Here is a 17,609-nt window from a genome sequence, read left to right as displayed (position 1 = left end):
CCTCGGGGCTCGCTGCCATCGCCACCCACCCTCCGGCACGCAGCGGGACGGGACCCACCGGGACCGAGCCCGGAGGGCACCTGCGGCCGGGCGGCCGCCGGGAGAGGCGGCGGTGAAGGGCACGGCGGTGCCGGGGGGCCGCGTCCGGCCCCTTGGCCGCGGAGGAACAATGATCCCTTGGTGCCGGGCTGGAGGACAAAACGAGCCCCGCGCTGGAATGCCAGTGCCTCAGCAAATTATTGAAACAAAAATAACATTTCTTTGTACAATAATCCTGGGGCGGGGAGGGTCCGGGCAGCGCTGCCAGGGGCCCAGAACTGGTATTTTTCCACTGCTTTCCTCCTTTTTTTTTTTTTTTTTTTTTTTTTTCCCCTCTTATTTTCTTACTTTTTTTTTTTTTTTTTCGCCCCCCTCCCATAACTCCCACCATTGTTCCTTCCCCCCACTCCCTTCCCACTCCTCCCACGCTCGGCACCGCATGAGCGGGGCTCCCTTGTTCCCGCTCGCCCAACGCGTCCATGGGCCGGGAGCCCGGGCCGGCCGCCCAGTGCCTTCGCTCCCCAGCTGCCGGGGGCTGGCGGGGGGCCAGCGGAGCCGCAGCGGAGCCATAGCGACCGGCCCCGCTCCCCCAGCTATGGTGCCCACCCCCCTCTGCCCGCAGACCCCCCGCTCCAGCCCCGGCATGGGGATCCAGGCCACGCAGCCCTCCCCCGGGGGGCTCCAGAGCTCTGGCAGCGTTTCATTCTAAGCAGGTTCAGGGGCTGCTCCTGCAGCAGCCGGAGATGCTGCGGGTGTCGGGAAGGGCTCGGCCGGGGGGTCCTGCCCTCTGTCCCCCCCTCCCCTCGGTGAAGGCTGACCCCGCCAGCCACAGATTTGTGCCTTGCGACAGCCTCAGCGTTCCCTTGCCACGTTTTCCTTCCTCCGCAGTTGGGTTTTTTCCCCTGGTGTAACACAATCCCAGGCCCTGGCCCTTCATTATCCCTGCTGGCAGCTCCTCATCCTCCTCCCTCTCCCTGTGCCATCGCCGTCCGGGCGCTGCGTGCCCAAGGTCGGACCCACGCCTGCCCGGGAGGGAGCAGGGGGTGATTTTTTGGGGGTCGTGCCCTGCGCTGGAGGTGCAGCAGCTGCTCTGGGAGAGGGACCAGCGCCATCGGACCGTGGCGAGGACAAATTATTCTAATGAGCTTCCTCCTGTAAACGAGCCACGAGCAGCGAAAGGTGCCCAGGGGACAAAAAACAAACAAACAAACAAAAAAACCCACGAGGGAAAAATCCACAGGGGAAAAAAAACCCATGGGGGAAAAATACCACAGGGGAAAAAAAACCCCACAGTGCCGTCACCGTGTTTCCAGCATCCCTAAAACCTGCCCAGGGCCTTCCCACGCCTGCGTGACCCCAAATTAGGGGCGGTTTGTGCAAGATGCGGTGCGAAGCGACTTTTCCCGAGCGTGACCTGAGTTATCAGCGAATTATCGGAGCTCGGGGCTCCTCCTGAGGCTGCAGCCGGCTGCGTTTTGCCATCCGGGAGGACGCGGGAGAGTGGGGATGCTCCCGGCCGTGCCGATAAGGAGGCGGCGGCGGCGGCAGGAGCCCGGCTGGCTCTGGCACAGCGAAGGCAGCCAGTAAATTTCCACTGGGGCAGCTCCGAGTTAATGAGCTCAATGCGTGACCCCGGGCAGCGCCGGAGCTGCCAGCGGTTGGGAGGAATTCCCCAGGAAAGCTGCTGGGAGGGGATGGGGACCCTTCCTGTGCGGGCGTCCCCGCGGGGCAGGAGCGGCCTCGGAGCCGCTCGGCGCCCCGGGGGAAGCTCGCAGAGGGTGAAGGGGGCCAGGGGTGCGGAGCTTGGCTCAGGAGGCACATCTGAAACTAAAACTGGAGGATTTGGGGGTTGGCAAGAGGCTGGGCTCGGCTCGTGCCCCGTGGCCGAGTCCCACTGGTGTTTCCTCCTGCGGGTGCTGGCGCTGCCATGTCAGCTGCAAGGACAAGGGCACCTTTTAAAAAAACGAACCAGAACTCGGTAAAAAACCTAAAAAACCTCCGTAAATAACTCTGTTATTTGATCCCTGGATTATTGTCACCTCCTCCACCGTTGGCCGTTTTGGAGGGACAATCCCGAACCCAGCATTCACCCGAGTGAACACGTTAGGGACACGGGGGATGCAGCGCCAGCAGCACCTGTGGCCTCCAGCCCGGAGCTTGCGCCCGTCACCTCCTGCTCCAGGAGGGAGGCAGCAGGATCCCAGCAGCTATTCCAAGGCCATTTCACTCCTGAGGAGTTTTATTTGGCCTGCTCCATCCAGCCCCAGGGATGCTGCTGAGGGCAGGGCCAGAGCAATCCACGGTGACAGCCCTGACACAGCCCAGGTGCCCTTTGCATCCCAGAATTTTTTTGGGATGACTCAGCCAAGTGGGAGCTCCAGGAGGGTCCGTGCCAGGCTCATCCCCACCCCCGGGATGAGCCTCACTCCTGCAGCAGCCCCTCCGTGGATCCCGAGGCTCCCTGAGCCTCCTGCTGCTCCAGGCCCCCCTCCAGCAGCATCCAGGCTCCTCTTGCAAAGCAGCTTTTCCTCCAAAATCCCCGGTGGTGCTGCCGTGGGAAGCCCCCCCAGCTCGTGCCAGGGCTGGAGTTATCCCAGAGCAGCGTTCCAAGGAGCTGGCCCGCTCCAAAGCGCCTCTTCCCTCTCTCCTCTTTCTTACCTACTCCCTGCTCTGACAACTTCAGCTCACTCAAGTGACCCGGTTCCTTCCCGTTTCCTGCTTTCCAAGCTCCACGCCAGCCATTTATCACCTTTCCCTTTTGAGTTTTCCTTGCAGGGAGAAGCACTGAAAAGAAATCCACAACCTTATTGTCTGCTTGTTTTCCAATACAGTGAATTTATTATATGTTGCAAAATCAGCATTCAGCTTTTTTAGTGTACAAAAAAAGGACACTAGCTCTTAAGAAAAAAGATTAGGAAAGCTGAAGACTATGCTGCCTTGAAATTGTAACATTTTGGCAAAGTGAAAAGCTCTTTTGTAAACTCCAACTCCATGGCTCAATATAGTTTTTATCCACAGTACAATATTACAAAGTAAAACACAGTATCAATAAGTTAAGATCATACTTAATCACCTAGAACTGGTTTCTATTAACCCAAAAAGCACAAATTTTTGCCTAAGCTTCGTCGCCTCTAAAAAGAAAAAAAAAAATTGAAAAAAAAAAAAGGCAGATTCGACTACAATTCTTTAACACAGTCCAAAAGAAAAGTGAAGCAGGAAGTTGGTGGATGCTAATTGGGTCTCACAGTTTGGATAATTCATTAAATATTTTCAGGGTTTTTTTTTTTTTGTTTTGTTTTTTTTTAATATTCAAATTTTTTAGAAGTTCCAGAATATACATGTAAATGTACACAATACATCTTTGTATACAACTCTGTTTGCAAAAATATCTTATAGCAGATGTATAAAGATTGAGATCCATCTCTATCCCCCCCTCCCCAAGCAACAACAACGACGAAAAAAAAAAAAAAGAAAACCAAACCCAAAAACCACCCTCCTTTCAAAATATTAAGGATCAGGAGAAGTGTTTCCATGGAAGAATTTACTCATCCTGGGTTTGCAGCTGCTGCCTCTTCTGCCATCCCGAGTTCTGCCTCCTCCGCAGTCGGAACGAAGCCCCCAGCGCTGGGGAAATTCAGGTTTTCCCACCCCAAAAACCCCGGCACCGGGCAGGGTCGTGCAGTGACAATTCCCAGAGCTGGGGTTGAGGATTTGCGACATCCCAGGGCTGGGGATTTGTGACAATCCCAGGTCCTCCTCACATCCCCCTCCCAGATCATCCCCACGGCTCCGGACGCGCCCACCCCGCCGCCGGAATTCCCGCCTGGGAGCAGGAGCACCAAGTTCTCCCGACGAAAAGCTCCTTGCCCTCCAGAACTCCCCAGTGTTTTTTCCAGAAGCACCAGAGGCAGGTGGTGCTGCCCCCTGAACGCTCCCTGACCTCCTCCGGGTTTGATTTGGGGAGCAAAGCGTCCCTGACCCCCGGGATTCCCAGCTGGAATGCCCTGGGGGGGTTCTGAGGTGCTCCCCCTGTGCTCCCTTGGGCACAACATCTCTTCCCACCCTTCCTTCTCCACAGGTTTGGGGCTGAAGGCCAGTGGAAGGCTGGTGGCATTCCAGTGGCATTCCAGGGGCCACCGTGGCCCTCTGGCTGTCACCTTTCCCTTGGAGAAGGGGATGGGGAAAAGCCCTGCTGGATGCACAGGGAGAGAACCTCAGAATAAAGTGACAAAGCAAAAGCAGTGGCCCTGGCTGTGTGACAACAATGAAATCATAATTATAAGAATAATAATTATTAGTAATTTTATCTCTTTTCTTTTTTTTTTTTTTTAATACAGCAGATGGACCCGCGTTTCGTTCGAGGCTGGGAAAAAAACCAAAAACCAAAAAAACTCAACTCCTTGTTGTAAGAAGTGCTTCCCTCCTTAACTCTGCTGTTCCTCTCCTTCAAAGGGTGAAAAGGCTCTTCAGTGCAACCTCCAGGGGAAGGAGACTCCACAGGGAAGGAATCCTTTACTTTGAGATAAACGGAAGCGGGAAAAAGTCAAATCCCACAGGCTGGCAGGATTAAAAAAGGGGAGAGGGGAGAGAGAGAAAGGAACAGCGGAGTTAAAGGATACCTTTGTGCTTTTTGGAGTGTTTCTCACACCCTGGCCATACTCTAAAAAAAAAAAAAAACCAAAAAAAAAAAACCCATTCCCTTCAATCCAAAGTAAAGAATTAAAAAAAAAAAAAAAAATCAGGAAGCAGGACTGCAGGGAGAAGCTGGCTGAGATAAAGCACACCAGTGGAAGGGATCTGCGTGGGAAAACAGCACCTTACTGCTCTCACAAGGATTTGCTGCTGCCTTGCAAAGACACACACACACACACACAAAAAAAAAATTTATCCCACAGGAGAAAGCAGAGCAACCCCCCACCCCCTCCTCTCGTGGATCAAGGAATAAAGTCACTCCCCTGGGTGACTCTTGGTAAGTTTTAGTAATACTGCAAAGAAAGGGTCCCAAGCACTTGGCCTAAAAGGAAAAGGGAGGCACAGTTTTAGAAAAAAAAATGATGCTTTTTTCTTTCCTCTTTTTCCTTTTTTTTTTTTCGATACAAAAATAGACCACAGTCTCGTTAGCAATTAATAAAATTGGCTGCCTCGGTAGAAAATTAGAAAAGTCAAAGCCAGATGGGTCTCCATCTTCCCAGCACTGGTGGCTGGGGAGGTGAACTGGGCAGACTGGGCAGGAGGTTTGCACCCCAACGCACAAAGCAGATTACCAAAAAAACAAAAAAAAATTAAAAAAAAAAAGGGTTTGGGTTTCTTTTTTTCTTTTGGGATCCACCTCTGCCCTGGCCAAGGTGCTGAGCCCCGGGGGGACCACCCTGTGGTGCCACCACCACCCTCCTCCCCCCGAGGATGACAATGACAAAGCAGGGCCAGACAAGGAGAGCTCAGGGAAGGAACGTGGTGTATTTCCGCGGAGCCGGGAGCACACAGCTCTCATTCCAAACAGTCCTAGCAGCAATTCCAGTTCCTCACCATTTGTAGGATAATTTTCGTAAACCCACGTGGAGCTGGGCTGGGGGTGTGTGTGTGTGTGGGGGGGGAATTACAACTTCATGCCAAACTTTTTAATCCATGAAAACTACAGATTCTTAACCTTTGGGAGCTTCGGTCACTTTAGGCAAGTTTTCTTTTTTTTTTCCCTTAAGTGTCAAACGCTGGCTTCAAATAAGCAGAATTTTTTTTTTTTTCGTTTGGTTTTTTTGTTTGCTTGTTTGTTTCGTTATCCATTTGTTACATTCCAACATTCAGAGAAGGCTTAAAAAACTCGGGAGGAGCGTGCTGGACGTGGACATGACAGATCTGGCATCTTTAAAGTCATCCCCAAGTTCTTCAACCACGAGGAATTAATGCTCGTCTCTGAAAGGGATTTTTTTTTTTTTTTTTTTTTGGGTGTATAAAAGGGAAGGTAACGTCCAGGGTGACTGGATTTTGGTTTGCCCTACCCAGTCCAGGGGTGAGTGGCAGCTAAAACTGCTGCTGGTCATACTCTGCTATCAGTTTTTTGATGTGGGCCAGTTTGTTGTGGAGGTATTCACAGCGGTTCTTCTCTTGGCTGTAGTTGGGGTTTGTCTGAAAAACAAACAAACAAAGAAAAAAAAGAATAAAAAAGAAAATGCAGAGGTGGGAAAGGTTCTTGGACAAATCAGAGCTGAGCCTCGACAGCACAGGGAATCAGTGATGGGATGGTTTGAGTTGGAGGGAATGCAAAGATCACCTCCATCCCATGGGCAAGGGACAGTTTCTGCTGCTTCTCTGAAAATTCCATCCCATTCCCTACACCCCACCCTCCCAGGGAAGAATTTCCTCCTAAAATCCCACCTAAACCTCTCCTCTTTCAGCTTAAAACCACGGAAAGAAGCTTTTTTAGATCCCTCTTTAAAAAAAACAGTCCTGCTTCTGATCAAACCCAGCCAAGAATAAAATCCCTTTTCAGCATTATCCAGCTCCAGGAGTCTCCCCGCAGGGAAGGAGCACACCTGAGTTAGGCTCAGCTTAACTGGGCTCCCAAAAATCACCACCTGCCCTCTGCCCCCACCTCAGAGCCTCTGGAACAAAGATGAACTCCCAACATGCAGGGAATCCCTTCAAAGAGCTCCTAAATCCCTCAGGGCAACAGAGCTCGGGACACATTCAGTTATTTAAAAGAAAAACCCCCAAATCCTCCCTGGTGTGTGGATGCTTTGCATAAAAATACTAAAATTTAAGGTATTTTACGTGCCCCAAACTCCAAAAAAATCTGGGGGCAGAGCTGCAGAGCCTGATCCCAGTGTCCCAGCAGCCCCCAGAGGATCCTGCTATCCCTCAGCATCTGGAACACGAACTGTTCCTTCCCTGGAGAGATAAAGGCCTGGAGTGAACACTCCCATTGTGCCACGGCCACGGCCCAGCGATCCCCAGGATCCTTGGGGCACTCCCAGCTTGCCCCAAACCCTTTTCTGATCCGCTTTTAGGAGCTGAACAAAGATCTGCTGGAATTGCCTCAGAGCCTGGGCTTGCTCCTTGGCAAGGGCCCATCTCTTTCAGTCACACCAGGGGCACCACCCAAAAGCCTTCTGTTGGCCAAGGACAGTCCCTTACCTTTTTAATTTTCCGGTATTCCTGTAAAATTTGATCGTGGATGGTCTAAAAAAAAAAAAAAAAACCAAGAGAAAAAATTATAAGGCATTATTTTTGGTTCTGCAGTAGGTAATTACTGATGGCTCGATATACACAGTTCCTCCAAATTCCAACCAAAAGCTGCTCCCTCCACGGCTGCCCTGGGCAGATCCAATGGCCACAACCAGCTCAGATTCCAGGGATGTTTTGGAGGTGACACAGAAAGATGAGGCCCCACTCCCCCAGCCATGGGAACTACCTGTGACAAGCACCTGGATTCCAGGATAATTCACATTTCCAAAGCCCCAACCGATTTCTTTTTTCCACCCCCACCAAGATCTAAAAAACGATCCCAGTGAGGAATTTTGCAAGGAGAAGGGCAGGAGCTTCGAGGGAGGAAGCTGTGCTTAGCACAATAGGTGCTCTGTAAAAATCTGTTTATTATCCTCAACGAGACTCACTTTTTCAAGCTAATGAATAGCTAAAACTCTTTTAAAAAAATCACTCTGACAAGTCCAATAATGCTGCATTATTAAGATCAAAGATTGCAGAGGAACAGATGACCCCGTGCTAACTCCCCTTCCAGCCCTGATACGCTCCCATATGTGCAAATATGAGTTTTTCTGGCTGGGATACACTAATAGCTTCCAGCAGCTTTTGGCTAAGGACACCAATTGTCTCACTGAGGCCTTTCCTTGTCAACAAGTCCCATGATGTGGCTCCAGCCTGAAAAAGGAGCAGCACAGAGCTGGGTTAGGAGCATTCCCCAAAGCTGTCGGCTGCGCGCACGTTCCCCACCGGAGCTCCGAGGGCGGAATTCAGACACCGACCCGGAGCCCAAACCCAGAGCAGGATCAAAGACCTGCCACGTGCACAACCAGCTTTTCTCAGGTGTTTTCAGCTCCCTTTTCTACCTTGTATTCCTCAGAGCCCTGCAGAAGCTGCTTCAGCTTGGCGTCCAGCTGGGTGAACCGTCGGGTTATCCGCTCTATCCGGGCGTGCAAGTCCCGGTACTCGTTGTACTCCGCGTTGAAGTCGTTCTTGTAGCTCTGACGCTGCTCCGAGGAGGAGATGGCTGCGTATTTTCTGCAGGGGAGGGGAAAAAAAATGGGCTTGGTGAATTGGTTTTTTGGGGTGGGGATTGGTTTTGGGGGGATTCTCTGCGGGATGCGGCGGTGCCGAGCTCGGGGAGGATGAGCCGGCCAAGTGGCTGGGAACAAAATCATGGATAATTCAGGATCATCTAAATGGGGTGTTGGGAAGGAATTCTTCGCTGTGAAGGGTCTGGGATGGGAATTCCCAGAGGAGCTCTGGCTGTCTCATCCCTGGAAGTGTTTGGAGCATCCTGGGATTAGTAAAGGTGTTCCTGCCTGTAGCAGGGGTAGGACTGGATGGGCTTTAGCTCACTCCAGCCCAAACCATTCTGGGATTAAAGGTGGAAAAGCCCTCCAAGATCAAATCCCAGCACTGCCAAGGCCACCACTAACCCATGTCCCCAAGTGCCACATCCACATGGCTCACATCCCTCCAGGGATGGTGATTCCCTGCCCCAGGGAAGGAATTCTCCCTAATATCCCACCCAAACCTCCCCTGGTGCAGCTTTGAGGCCGTTTCCTCTCACCCTGACTTGCATTAAAGTAGCAAATTACGGAGGCAACCACTGAGGATTGTTGCCTTGACCTCCCGTAAAACAAAGAGTGCTTGCTCCCAAAACTTCCTATCTCTGCCAGATAAGGTGGAATGGGCAGGTACAGCCAAGGCTGGAGCAGCTGGGGGTGGAGGAGGACACTCAGATAGTGCTGCTACAGCTTCCCTGACTCCTGCTGGCCCCGCAGAACATGGAGTTCTGCATCTGTGCCAGGCATTGGAACAGCAGGAATACGATGCTTCCAGTGTTAAGAGTCTTTAAAGGAACACAAAAAGCATTGAGCCATCGTTGCAAAACGCTCGCAGGGTGATTATGTGGCAAGAGCACGAAAAGAAACCACCGTGAGGAGCTTTATTCCTTTTTTTTTTTCCTTTTTTTTTTCACCAGCAACTCTATTTCCAGCACCTTCTGGGGACACTTGGCGGTGTCCTGAGCTCAGGTTGAGCTGATGTGTCTTTGGGGGCCTTTTTGGAAGTTAATTCTGCTCAACAAAAAAAGCCATTAAAGGTGGCATTTACAGCCCTCTCTGAAGGTAAAACTCATCTCTGGGTAGGTGAGGGCTCTAATTTGCCTCCCTGCTCTGGCTGCAGCAGGGCCAGCTTTGGTGCATGAACAGAGAAAAGCTGATTTAGGCCTCAAATCAAGGGGGAACTTTCAGTGCTTTAACTTTTGAAGTGCTCTAAACTTGTAGACTCCTTGCCGGGGGCTGGGATAAAGAAGCATCCACACAGGATAAAAAGAAGCACCGAACAGCAGTGACAGGCCTTAGAATTTGAGGAGCTGAGCACAAACCGCTCAGATCACACCAGGTGAGACCACAGAGCTCCCAGAGCTCAGAAACCTCTCCCCAGTTTATTTAGAGAGGGCTCAAGGAGCTGCAATATCCCTTTTGGGGAGGGATCAGCACGTGGGTGAGAGAAAAAACACCCCCAGCCACCCAAATTCTTTGGGATACCCCTAAAAATGTCACCTTGAAGGGGTTGTTTGTACAGCTGGATCCAGCCCAGCAAAGCAGAAACCTTTATCTGCCCTAGAGCTTCCTCCTCCTCCTCCATCCCTTCCCTCCCAGCACAGCCAAACCAGCTCTGATGGAAACAACCCCCAGGGCTGGGAAATGCACAGGGAATTTTATTTTTTTCCCCCTCCAGCTATAACTTTTTCCCCCAGCCCAAAGCTTTGTTTAGAACAGGTTTGGGTTTATGGAGATTCTGGGCTTTCCTTCACAGGGATTTTTTTTGGGTTTTGGTTGTTTAATTAACCTCGAGGGGATCTGATTAAAGAGTCAAGAGGTGAAACAACTCCGATCCTAACCCAGGGGTTAGAGCCTCCCAGGAAAGAATATTTCACAGCTTTATGGAGATGATCTCGGCTCTGAAGAGGGCAAGAATTAGCAAACCACCCCAAACCCTTCCTTGCCCTGTCTTCCCCAACACGAAAACAGATTATTATTCCCTCTCCAAGCTTCCAGCTGGAACGTGGAGATGTTTAATCCTTTCAAACCCCTCCAAGGTATGAAATGTTTCTTGAAGTACTTGAACGATTTATAGGCGATAACCTTGAACTCCTTAAGGAGGTAAAAACCAGCTTTGACATCAAGTTTAGTCTCAACTATTAATCTGCAGAGCTGGGTTTACTCTTTTTCTTACACCCACCTAAGCAAGTTCTATCAAATAACACAAAAAGTCCAGCAAAAATCCCCAGCACGTTGCGATTTTTTTTTTTTCAGCTTGAAACACGACCCCAAAGTGATGAAGCAAGTGATAAACATACTTACAATAAATAATCTGGCATTTCTGAAGTTGATGTTGGTACACTAGAATTATTGCATGTTCCATTTAAACCTGAAAAAATAAAGATTTGTTTGTGGACGTTCTTAAACTTCAAAGCCCTTTGCAGTTCAGCTTCAAACTCATAAAACCGGCCTGCAATATACAGTTTATGGAATTCTAAAGGATTTCTGTTTTGCTTGGAACTGACGAGAGGCAGAGGAGCCACAACAAGGTGGCTGAAAGTTCAAGGCTCCTCCAGTATTTGTCTGTCAGCAAAACAACACCAACACCAGGCAGAGCAGCGAAAAAAATCTGAATTGAATTGGTGGATAAACAGTGCCTGGAGTGGGATAACACTGACAGCAGCACTGGGAATGAGGAAAACACAGCCCTGAGCCCAGAGAGCTGAGCTGGGCAAGGTGAACCTTCTGTTCTCCTGCTTCTGCACTTGAGGGATTCCTCCAGGGCTACTCCAGGGTGAGAATTCCTGAATTAACATCCCAGAGTCCTGCAGGGCACCACAGAGAGGATGTCAGGGAATGCAGCTCCAAACACAACTCCAAGCATTAATGAAGGCTGAGCTGAGGACGTTCAGAAATTGAAGGAAGGGCAGAATAAACCCAAAGCAGACTCATCCTCCACACCCACCAAACACTGCAGGATGAATGTGGAGGAAGAGAGCAGCTGGATCCGCGTTTGGAGAGGGATATTTTCCACAATTTGTGTGTTACAAACCCTCACCAGAGTCAGCTGCACAACCCGAGTCAGCGGCGCCCTGAGCGTATCCTTAAAAAGATGGATTTTCCTCTGAAATTCCACAGAAAATCTTTCCTGAGCAGGACGGGAGAATGGCACCAACCCAGAGTTTGATAAAAAAAAAAACAAACAACCATCCCAGCCCCAAATTCCTGCTGCAGCTCCTCCTGCTTTCCCTCCTCTCCTGACCACAGGGTGGAAGATGCAGAGCAGGGTTTAAGGATGGTGCAAGGAAAGGGACACACCGAGGTTTGTTTTGCCTGTGAGTGCCACCTACTGACTGAAAGGACCCCAAAGGTCCCTCCAGAGCCTCGGGAACAAAATCCCCGGGAGAAAATCCCACTTCTGGCAGGAGCCGGCCCTGCCCACGGCAGGTGGTGGAACCAGATGAGCTTTTAAGGTCCTTCCAACCCAAACTTTTGTGATTCTCTGCTTCCCTACAGCCCCAAGGGGAATTTGGGGAAGGAGAATGATGAGGCTGGTGCTACCCACAGCAAAGCACAGAAGGAAAAGATCCCAGTTCCGCCTGTCCAGGATCAGAGCAGGACTGACCACATCCTGTTTGTGATCTGCTCCCAGCCCAGCTCGGATTTGTTACCTCAGAACAGCAGCAGGAACAAAACCCAATCCCTAATAATGAACAAAAATCCAGGAATCAAACAGGAAAGACAAGCAGAAAAGGTGGTTGGAGGAGGCTCAGCGATTTCCCAAGAATTTGGGATGTTTGGGTATTTATAAGACAAAAAGAGAGAATGTGTGAGTGTCTCTCCAGAACCACTCCAGAGGCTCACAGGGAAGAGAAACAACGTGGAAGAAACACAACATCCACAGAAAAAAACCGTGGGATTGACAGGGAAGCAGAAGAATTCTCAGTTCTGCAGTGCCACACAGCCATCAGCCCCAGGGACTGTCTCAGGAATCGCTGCTGAGCCATCAAAATGCATTTTGTCACTGCTGCAAAAGCCTGTGGGGAAGGGGAGGGCTGGGACCAGCTCAGTCCCAACACCCTGAGAAGCTCCCCCTTCCCAGGAACCCACCAAATGAGTCTCCATTTCAAAATATTTTCCTTTTTGGAGTCCAAAACTGGAGGATTTTCACGCACCAAGCAGGAAGGAGAACGCAGAAAATAGTAACAGGGTGAAGGAAAATGCAAAAAGGAATTTAACAGATATTCCCAGAGGCTGCAGGGAAAGTCCCAGTGCGCTGGGGAGCTGAACCAACCGGCAGAAAACATGGAAGCAGCAGGAAAAGGAATGGATGGGATCAGCCAAGAAGCATTCTCTGCTCTGACTGAGTGCAGGGACCTGACTTTGAAATCGTGGCTTGATGGAAAATGTTTTCATCCCACCTCAGTGGAGATTCACCGCTGCGTCAGTCCTCGAATAAATCAACCCCCAGCCCTAGTGGGATGTGAGGAAGCTTTTCCAGCCTGGAAGAGCTGGTTCTCCACTGCTTTAACAGCATTTATCACCAGGTTTATCTATCATTTATCTTTTGTAGCCAATATTACAAGCTTTTGTGAGTAACTTTTCATTAAAAACCCCAAACAAAGAGTCATCACAGCAGCCAACACAAGCGCTGAGCTGCTCTTCCCACTGCTCCCGGCCTTTCATCCCCACAGATTATCCCAAGCTTTTAATTTAACCAGGAGGAACATGCCACGCTCTGAGGCAGCTCCACTAAACAGGAAAAACCTGACAGCCTGTGCGGACAGGAAGCACCTCTGGTGATTTGGAGGGAGGACAGTGCTGGCATTTGGGTCCTCCCAGAGCACCTGGCACGGCCCAGGATGTGCCCATTCCTCCAGGGAATCCTGGCATCACACCCAGCCAAACACCAAAGCCCCCCCACTCACCTGGGACCTGTTCCTGGGGAACACTAACTAAGTCAGCGTTTTTTATTACTTCACAGTTCTGCTTCTCCTCTTTGCACTTCTCCTCGCTCTTCTTCTCCTTCCTCTCCTTCTCCTTGTCTTTGTGCTTTTTGGATTTTTTCTTGGATTTGACGTAGGAGCCGCAGTTGTGTTTGCTGCTCTGGGCACAGTCTGTGGGCAGGGGGTGACTCAGTCTGTCGGGAGGCTCCGTGCTCTCACAGTCTCTGCCGTTGTGAGTCAGGTCGTTGCTGACATCCGAGAGGGGATCGTGGGGCCTGGGCAGCTCCAGGGCCGGGAGGGACGAGCTGGAGCTCACAGGCTCGGGCAGAGCCGGGGGCAGGGCAGGGGGAGCCGGGGCGTCCTTCCCGTTGGAGGAATTCAGCTTCCCGTTGAGAGTGGGTTGGGTTCTGTGAGCCAAATGGGAGATCCTGGGCTTTTTGTTGGCCAAGGGGTCGATGAACTCCGGAGGTTGGGGTCGTTTCTGTTAGGGAGGTGGCGGGGAGGGGAGGAAAAAAACCAAAAACAACAACAAAAATAGGAGAAATAAATCGCGTTGAAGGTGCAGGAGTGGAGCTGGATGTTACCACTAGGTGGTGGTGCAATACAGAGGAGAAGGGAATATCCCCGGGAAAAGAGCAGCTTTATCCATCCCAAGCTGCTTCCCAGAGCCCAGAGTTTGGTGAGACAGCTTGAAGAATCCCATCAGCAATTCCTGAGCTCCCCCATTACCCACACACAGCCCGCTCGCACTGCAGCTCATTTCAAACCCAGCCCTCTGGAACTCAAACGCTGCAGCCTCCCCCTGTCCCGGCCAACTAGGGAGTGGAAATATCTCTGGAAGTGTCCAAGGCCAGGCTGGACAGGGCTTGGAGCAACCTCGGACAGTGGAAGGTGTCCCTGCCCACGGCAGGGGTGGAACAGGATGAGCTTTAACGTCCCTCCCGACCCAAACCATTCTGTGATAAAAACGTCTGTCCTGAGCACCCCAAAGTCCCTGTGAAGGAAAAACGTGCTCAGCAGCCCTCTGGAGCAGGGAGGGATTCCCCAGTTGTGCATTTAACTCCCAGCTCTGGGGCCAAGAGCTTCACCCCTTTCCCCGTTCCTTCCTCTTCTCAAGAAGGAGGCATCGCCCGGAGAAGGGGAGGAAGTGCCGACTGCTCAGTTCGGAGAATTTCAGGCAAAAGGGGACATTTAGAAAACCACGTCACAGGGGCCAACGTGACCTGAGCAACCCTTTCTTGAGCGAGGGTAGAGAGGAGGAAGTGGTTCCCAGCTGCCTCCAGCTTGGAAAAGCTGCTCCATGGAAGAAGCCACCCACCAGGCTCAGCCCAGCCCGTGCCAGCCGAAAGCACCTCAGCCAGCCCTCAGTGTGTGCCCACCTGGCAGCTCCGGGGCTGCAACAGCTCTGAGCCAAAGATTATTTCGTGCCCAGAGGAAAACAAGCGATAGCTGCGGCTATTTCTTTTGGATAATCCATTATTTTCTTTCTGTCTCAGGCAGGATGGCGACGCGTTTGCGAACGGAAACGCTGAAAGGCAGCTGGATGGTGGCTCGAGCGGCCCCTAATTCCCTCTTTTTTCCCCCCCTGGATTTTCTCTCTCCTTGCTAACTCAGGGGGTCTTGAGGACACGGCTCAGTGCCAGGAATTCTTTCCACCTTGTCAAGGTGATTAAGGAAGAGCTGCTGGTTCTGCCACTGAGCTCAAGGGGCAAGGACAGCACGTCCGACCGGCTCGGCAACATCACCTCCCAGTGTCCATGTCCCCAAGGAGGGGCCACCTCTGCCTGCAGGGCTCTCTACAGGTGACACAGCTAAAAGAACCTGCCAGATTTTGCGACCTTTTCTCTAAAAACGACAAATAGCAGCTTCTCCAAACTCATCTCTCTGGTTAGGAGGGTGATACGCATCTGTTTTCTGGAATTACCAGATCGATCTTCTTCACCCTCATTCCACAGCTGAACTTTCCCAAAATATTCTGCATTCCAGCCTACCAGATCCCAATCCTCTGCTGGCACTGCACCCATTAAAAACCATTTCTCTAAATAGAAACTACAGCCAGAGAGTATTAAAAAAAGTGACAGCTCACAATGCTGTGGTTTGCTGTCTGACACGACAGAACCATGCTGGAAACATTTTTATTCCACATCGGATTGTGGCTGTTTCACCAGCCTTTCCTAAATTCAACCACCCAAAGTTTCAACTGGGTCATTCTGAGAGATCAAAACCTCACCCTGAAGACCTCTGAATCTTTAAAACAAGGACAGCCAGAGAAACGAGATGATTTTTTCAACCTTAAAAAAAAAAAAGACAAGACCAGGATCTTTCCGAGCTAACTTGAAGGTGATCATTCTTCATTCACCAGGAACACGGCCACAGCAGAGCAGGAGAGGATTTTGGAATCAGCTACCTGGCAAACGAGTCACACAGTCCTTGTTCTCAACCAGAGAATTGCCTCCCTCTCAGCACCAGAGAGCACATAATTTCTTTACCTGTTAATATTCTTTGCCACTAATCCTCGGTGCGTCTGTCCAGACAAGCAGGCATTACACATTCCATTGGCAGGAGAAGAATAAATACTCAACTTGTCTGGGCTGACCCACAACTGGAAGAAGGGAAAGGCAGCACATTTCACAACGCCAGCAACGCCTGTGCTGGGAGATACTGGGAGAAGTGGGGACAAGGCTCTGCTTGAGACGCGTCAAACGCGGCTCCTGTGTGGTTTCTGGTCATGGAAAAAAGCAGGCAAAAAAGTTCTTTCCACAGCTCTCCCTGCTCTGGCATCTCCCAGCCAGGAGCAGCCCAACCTGCCCCTGATCTGTCACGGCAATTAGGCTGCGAAAGGTCAAGGGTTTTAATAACTCAGCCATGTTTGGGAGCTGCTTATTACAGCTTCGTTCCACTCAATTATTAGTAATGAGGAAAACACAAGCTTGTTCTCCCAGGAACTCCAGGAGGGATGGAGGCACTGCAAAAGGAATTTAGCCCTTCAAACTAAACCTGAGCCTCATTTTCAGAGATCCTCCCCACAGGCCCTCGCTGAGCCACGTCCAGAGGAGAAACAGATGCTGAGGAAAAGCCAGAATGAGACTCCAACTTAATAAAACAGAAATAAAACCCCCGAGGACCTCCTGACCCGGCAGCAGGTGATTACAGGGTGCAGACAGGCACAGCTCAGCCTGGACCCAGCAGCCAAATCCATCTCAGGAGCACAGGGGGCTGGGAGAGGGAGGGGAAATCACCCACCTGAGGGGGAGAGCTGGAGTTGAGGGTGTCCTTCGGAGGGCTCAGGGAAGGAGCTTCTCCCTGGAAGGCGCCGCTGTTCTGGGGCTGGCACAGCTTCCTGCAAAACACACAATCGGGGGCTGCTCACACCCCGTGCCAAGGGGACACGGCTGCCACTGCACACCTTGAGCTCTTCTCGGGCTCAACACTCGGCTTGAAGGTGCCAGAAAGGAGCTCGGGTCAGGCTCGTGGTCTCTTGACAAAATCTGGGAAGGAGAAACCGCTACAGGAAAACATCAGTGATAAATTGGGATTCCTCGTCTCTTTCTTACTCTCAAGGGATTTTTTTTTTTTTTTTTGGTGGCTCTTTGGCAATGGAAAGAAAGTCCTTGGACCAACATGGCCAAGGCTGAGCTCTTGGGCACATGAAAGGATTCCCTGTTGAGGTTGGAACTCCTTTTACAACAATTTTACCTTTTTTTTCTCTTGAGCTGGTGATGTAAGAATTAATACAAATTAAATTCCAGCCTCAGAAACATCATTCACATGGAAATCAGTAGAAGTGGCATTGAATTTTAAGGTGTAAAGGATATCAGGTATTATTCCTGCTGATTGAAACACAGCTCAGGGAGACGTTAATTAAACAAATTTCTGCTGAGGTTTTGCTTTCTGAGGCAACTCAGAAAGCAAAGCTCACTGAAGAGGGGCTGAAACTCAAGCTCAGATGTTGAGGAGTAAGTTCTCCCACTCATTAGCATCATTAAAACAACATTTGATGGCAACAGGAGCCCTTTCAGCAGCGAGCTCCTCCGGGTCCAGGAAAAGCAGCATTACAACAGGAACTGCTGAGGTATTATTGGTCCACCAGGATTTACATTTTAGGCTTCCCAATAATACTTTTAAGTTGCATCATGCAAAACAGAGCTACTCTGGGCTGTATTTGTGGTATTGGATAAATAAAAAAACCCAATCCTTTCGTAGCAACAAAAAGTACAGTTAGAATCACTCGAGTGCCTTCATTCCCCTCCAGGCTGGGTCTCTGCTCCTCTGCAGATCTCACAGAGTGTTTTCCCAGCCCACCAGCTTTGCCCAACAATTCTGACACCAGACTGCCCCTCAATTAATCACCCAGAAAAAGAAAAAAAAACCCAAA

General features: G+C 50.7%; 1 protein-coding gene across 1 annotated transcript in view; it reads right to left on the bottom strand.

The window, feature by feature from the left end:
• Positions 1-3,315: 3,315 nt before the first annotated feature.
• ELL (elongation factor for RNA polymerase II) overlaps positions 3,316-17,609 on the bottom strand; it is a 52,317-nt gene continuing 38,023 nt past the window's right edge. Inside the window, exons 7-12 of the mRNA XM_066205712.1 lie at positions 16,478-16,574; positions 13,217-13,715; positions 10,611-10,677; positions 8,103-8,274; positions 7,171-7,215; positions 3,316-6,162 (exon numbers count right to left, since the gene is read on the bottom strand). Coding sequence (XP_066061809.1) covers positions 6,058-6,162; positions 7,171-7,215; positions 8,103-8,274; positions 10,611-10,677; positions 13,217-13,715; positions 16,478-16,574 — 985 coding nt within the window. The 3' untranslated portion in view covers positions 3,316-6,057. The remainder of the gene's footprint in view (positions 6,163-7,170; positions 7,216-8,102; positions 8,275-10,610; positions 10,678-13,216; positions 13,716-16,477; positions 16,575-17,609) is intronic.

This window comes from Chamaea fasciata, unplaced genomic scaffold (genome assembly GCF_029207755.1).
Source record: "Chamaea fasciata isolate MVZ Bird 193981 ecotype frontalis unplaced genomic scaffold, bChaFas1.0.hap1 SCAF_28, whole genome shotgun sequence".
NCBI lineage: Eukaryota > Metazoa > Chordata > Aves > Passeriformes > Sylviidae > Chamaea > Chamaea fasciata.
This window is presented reverse-complemented; position numbering and strand designations above follow the sequence as displayed.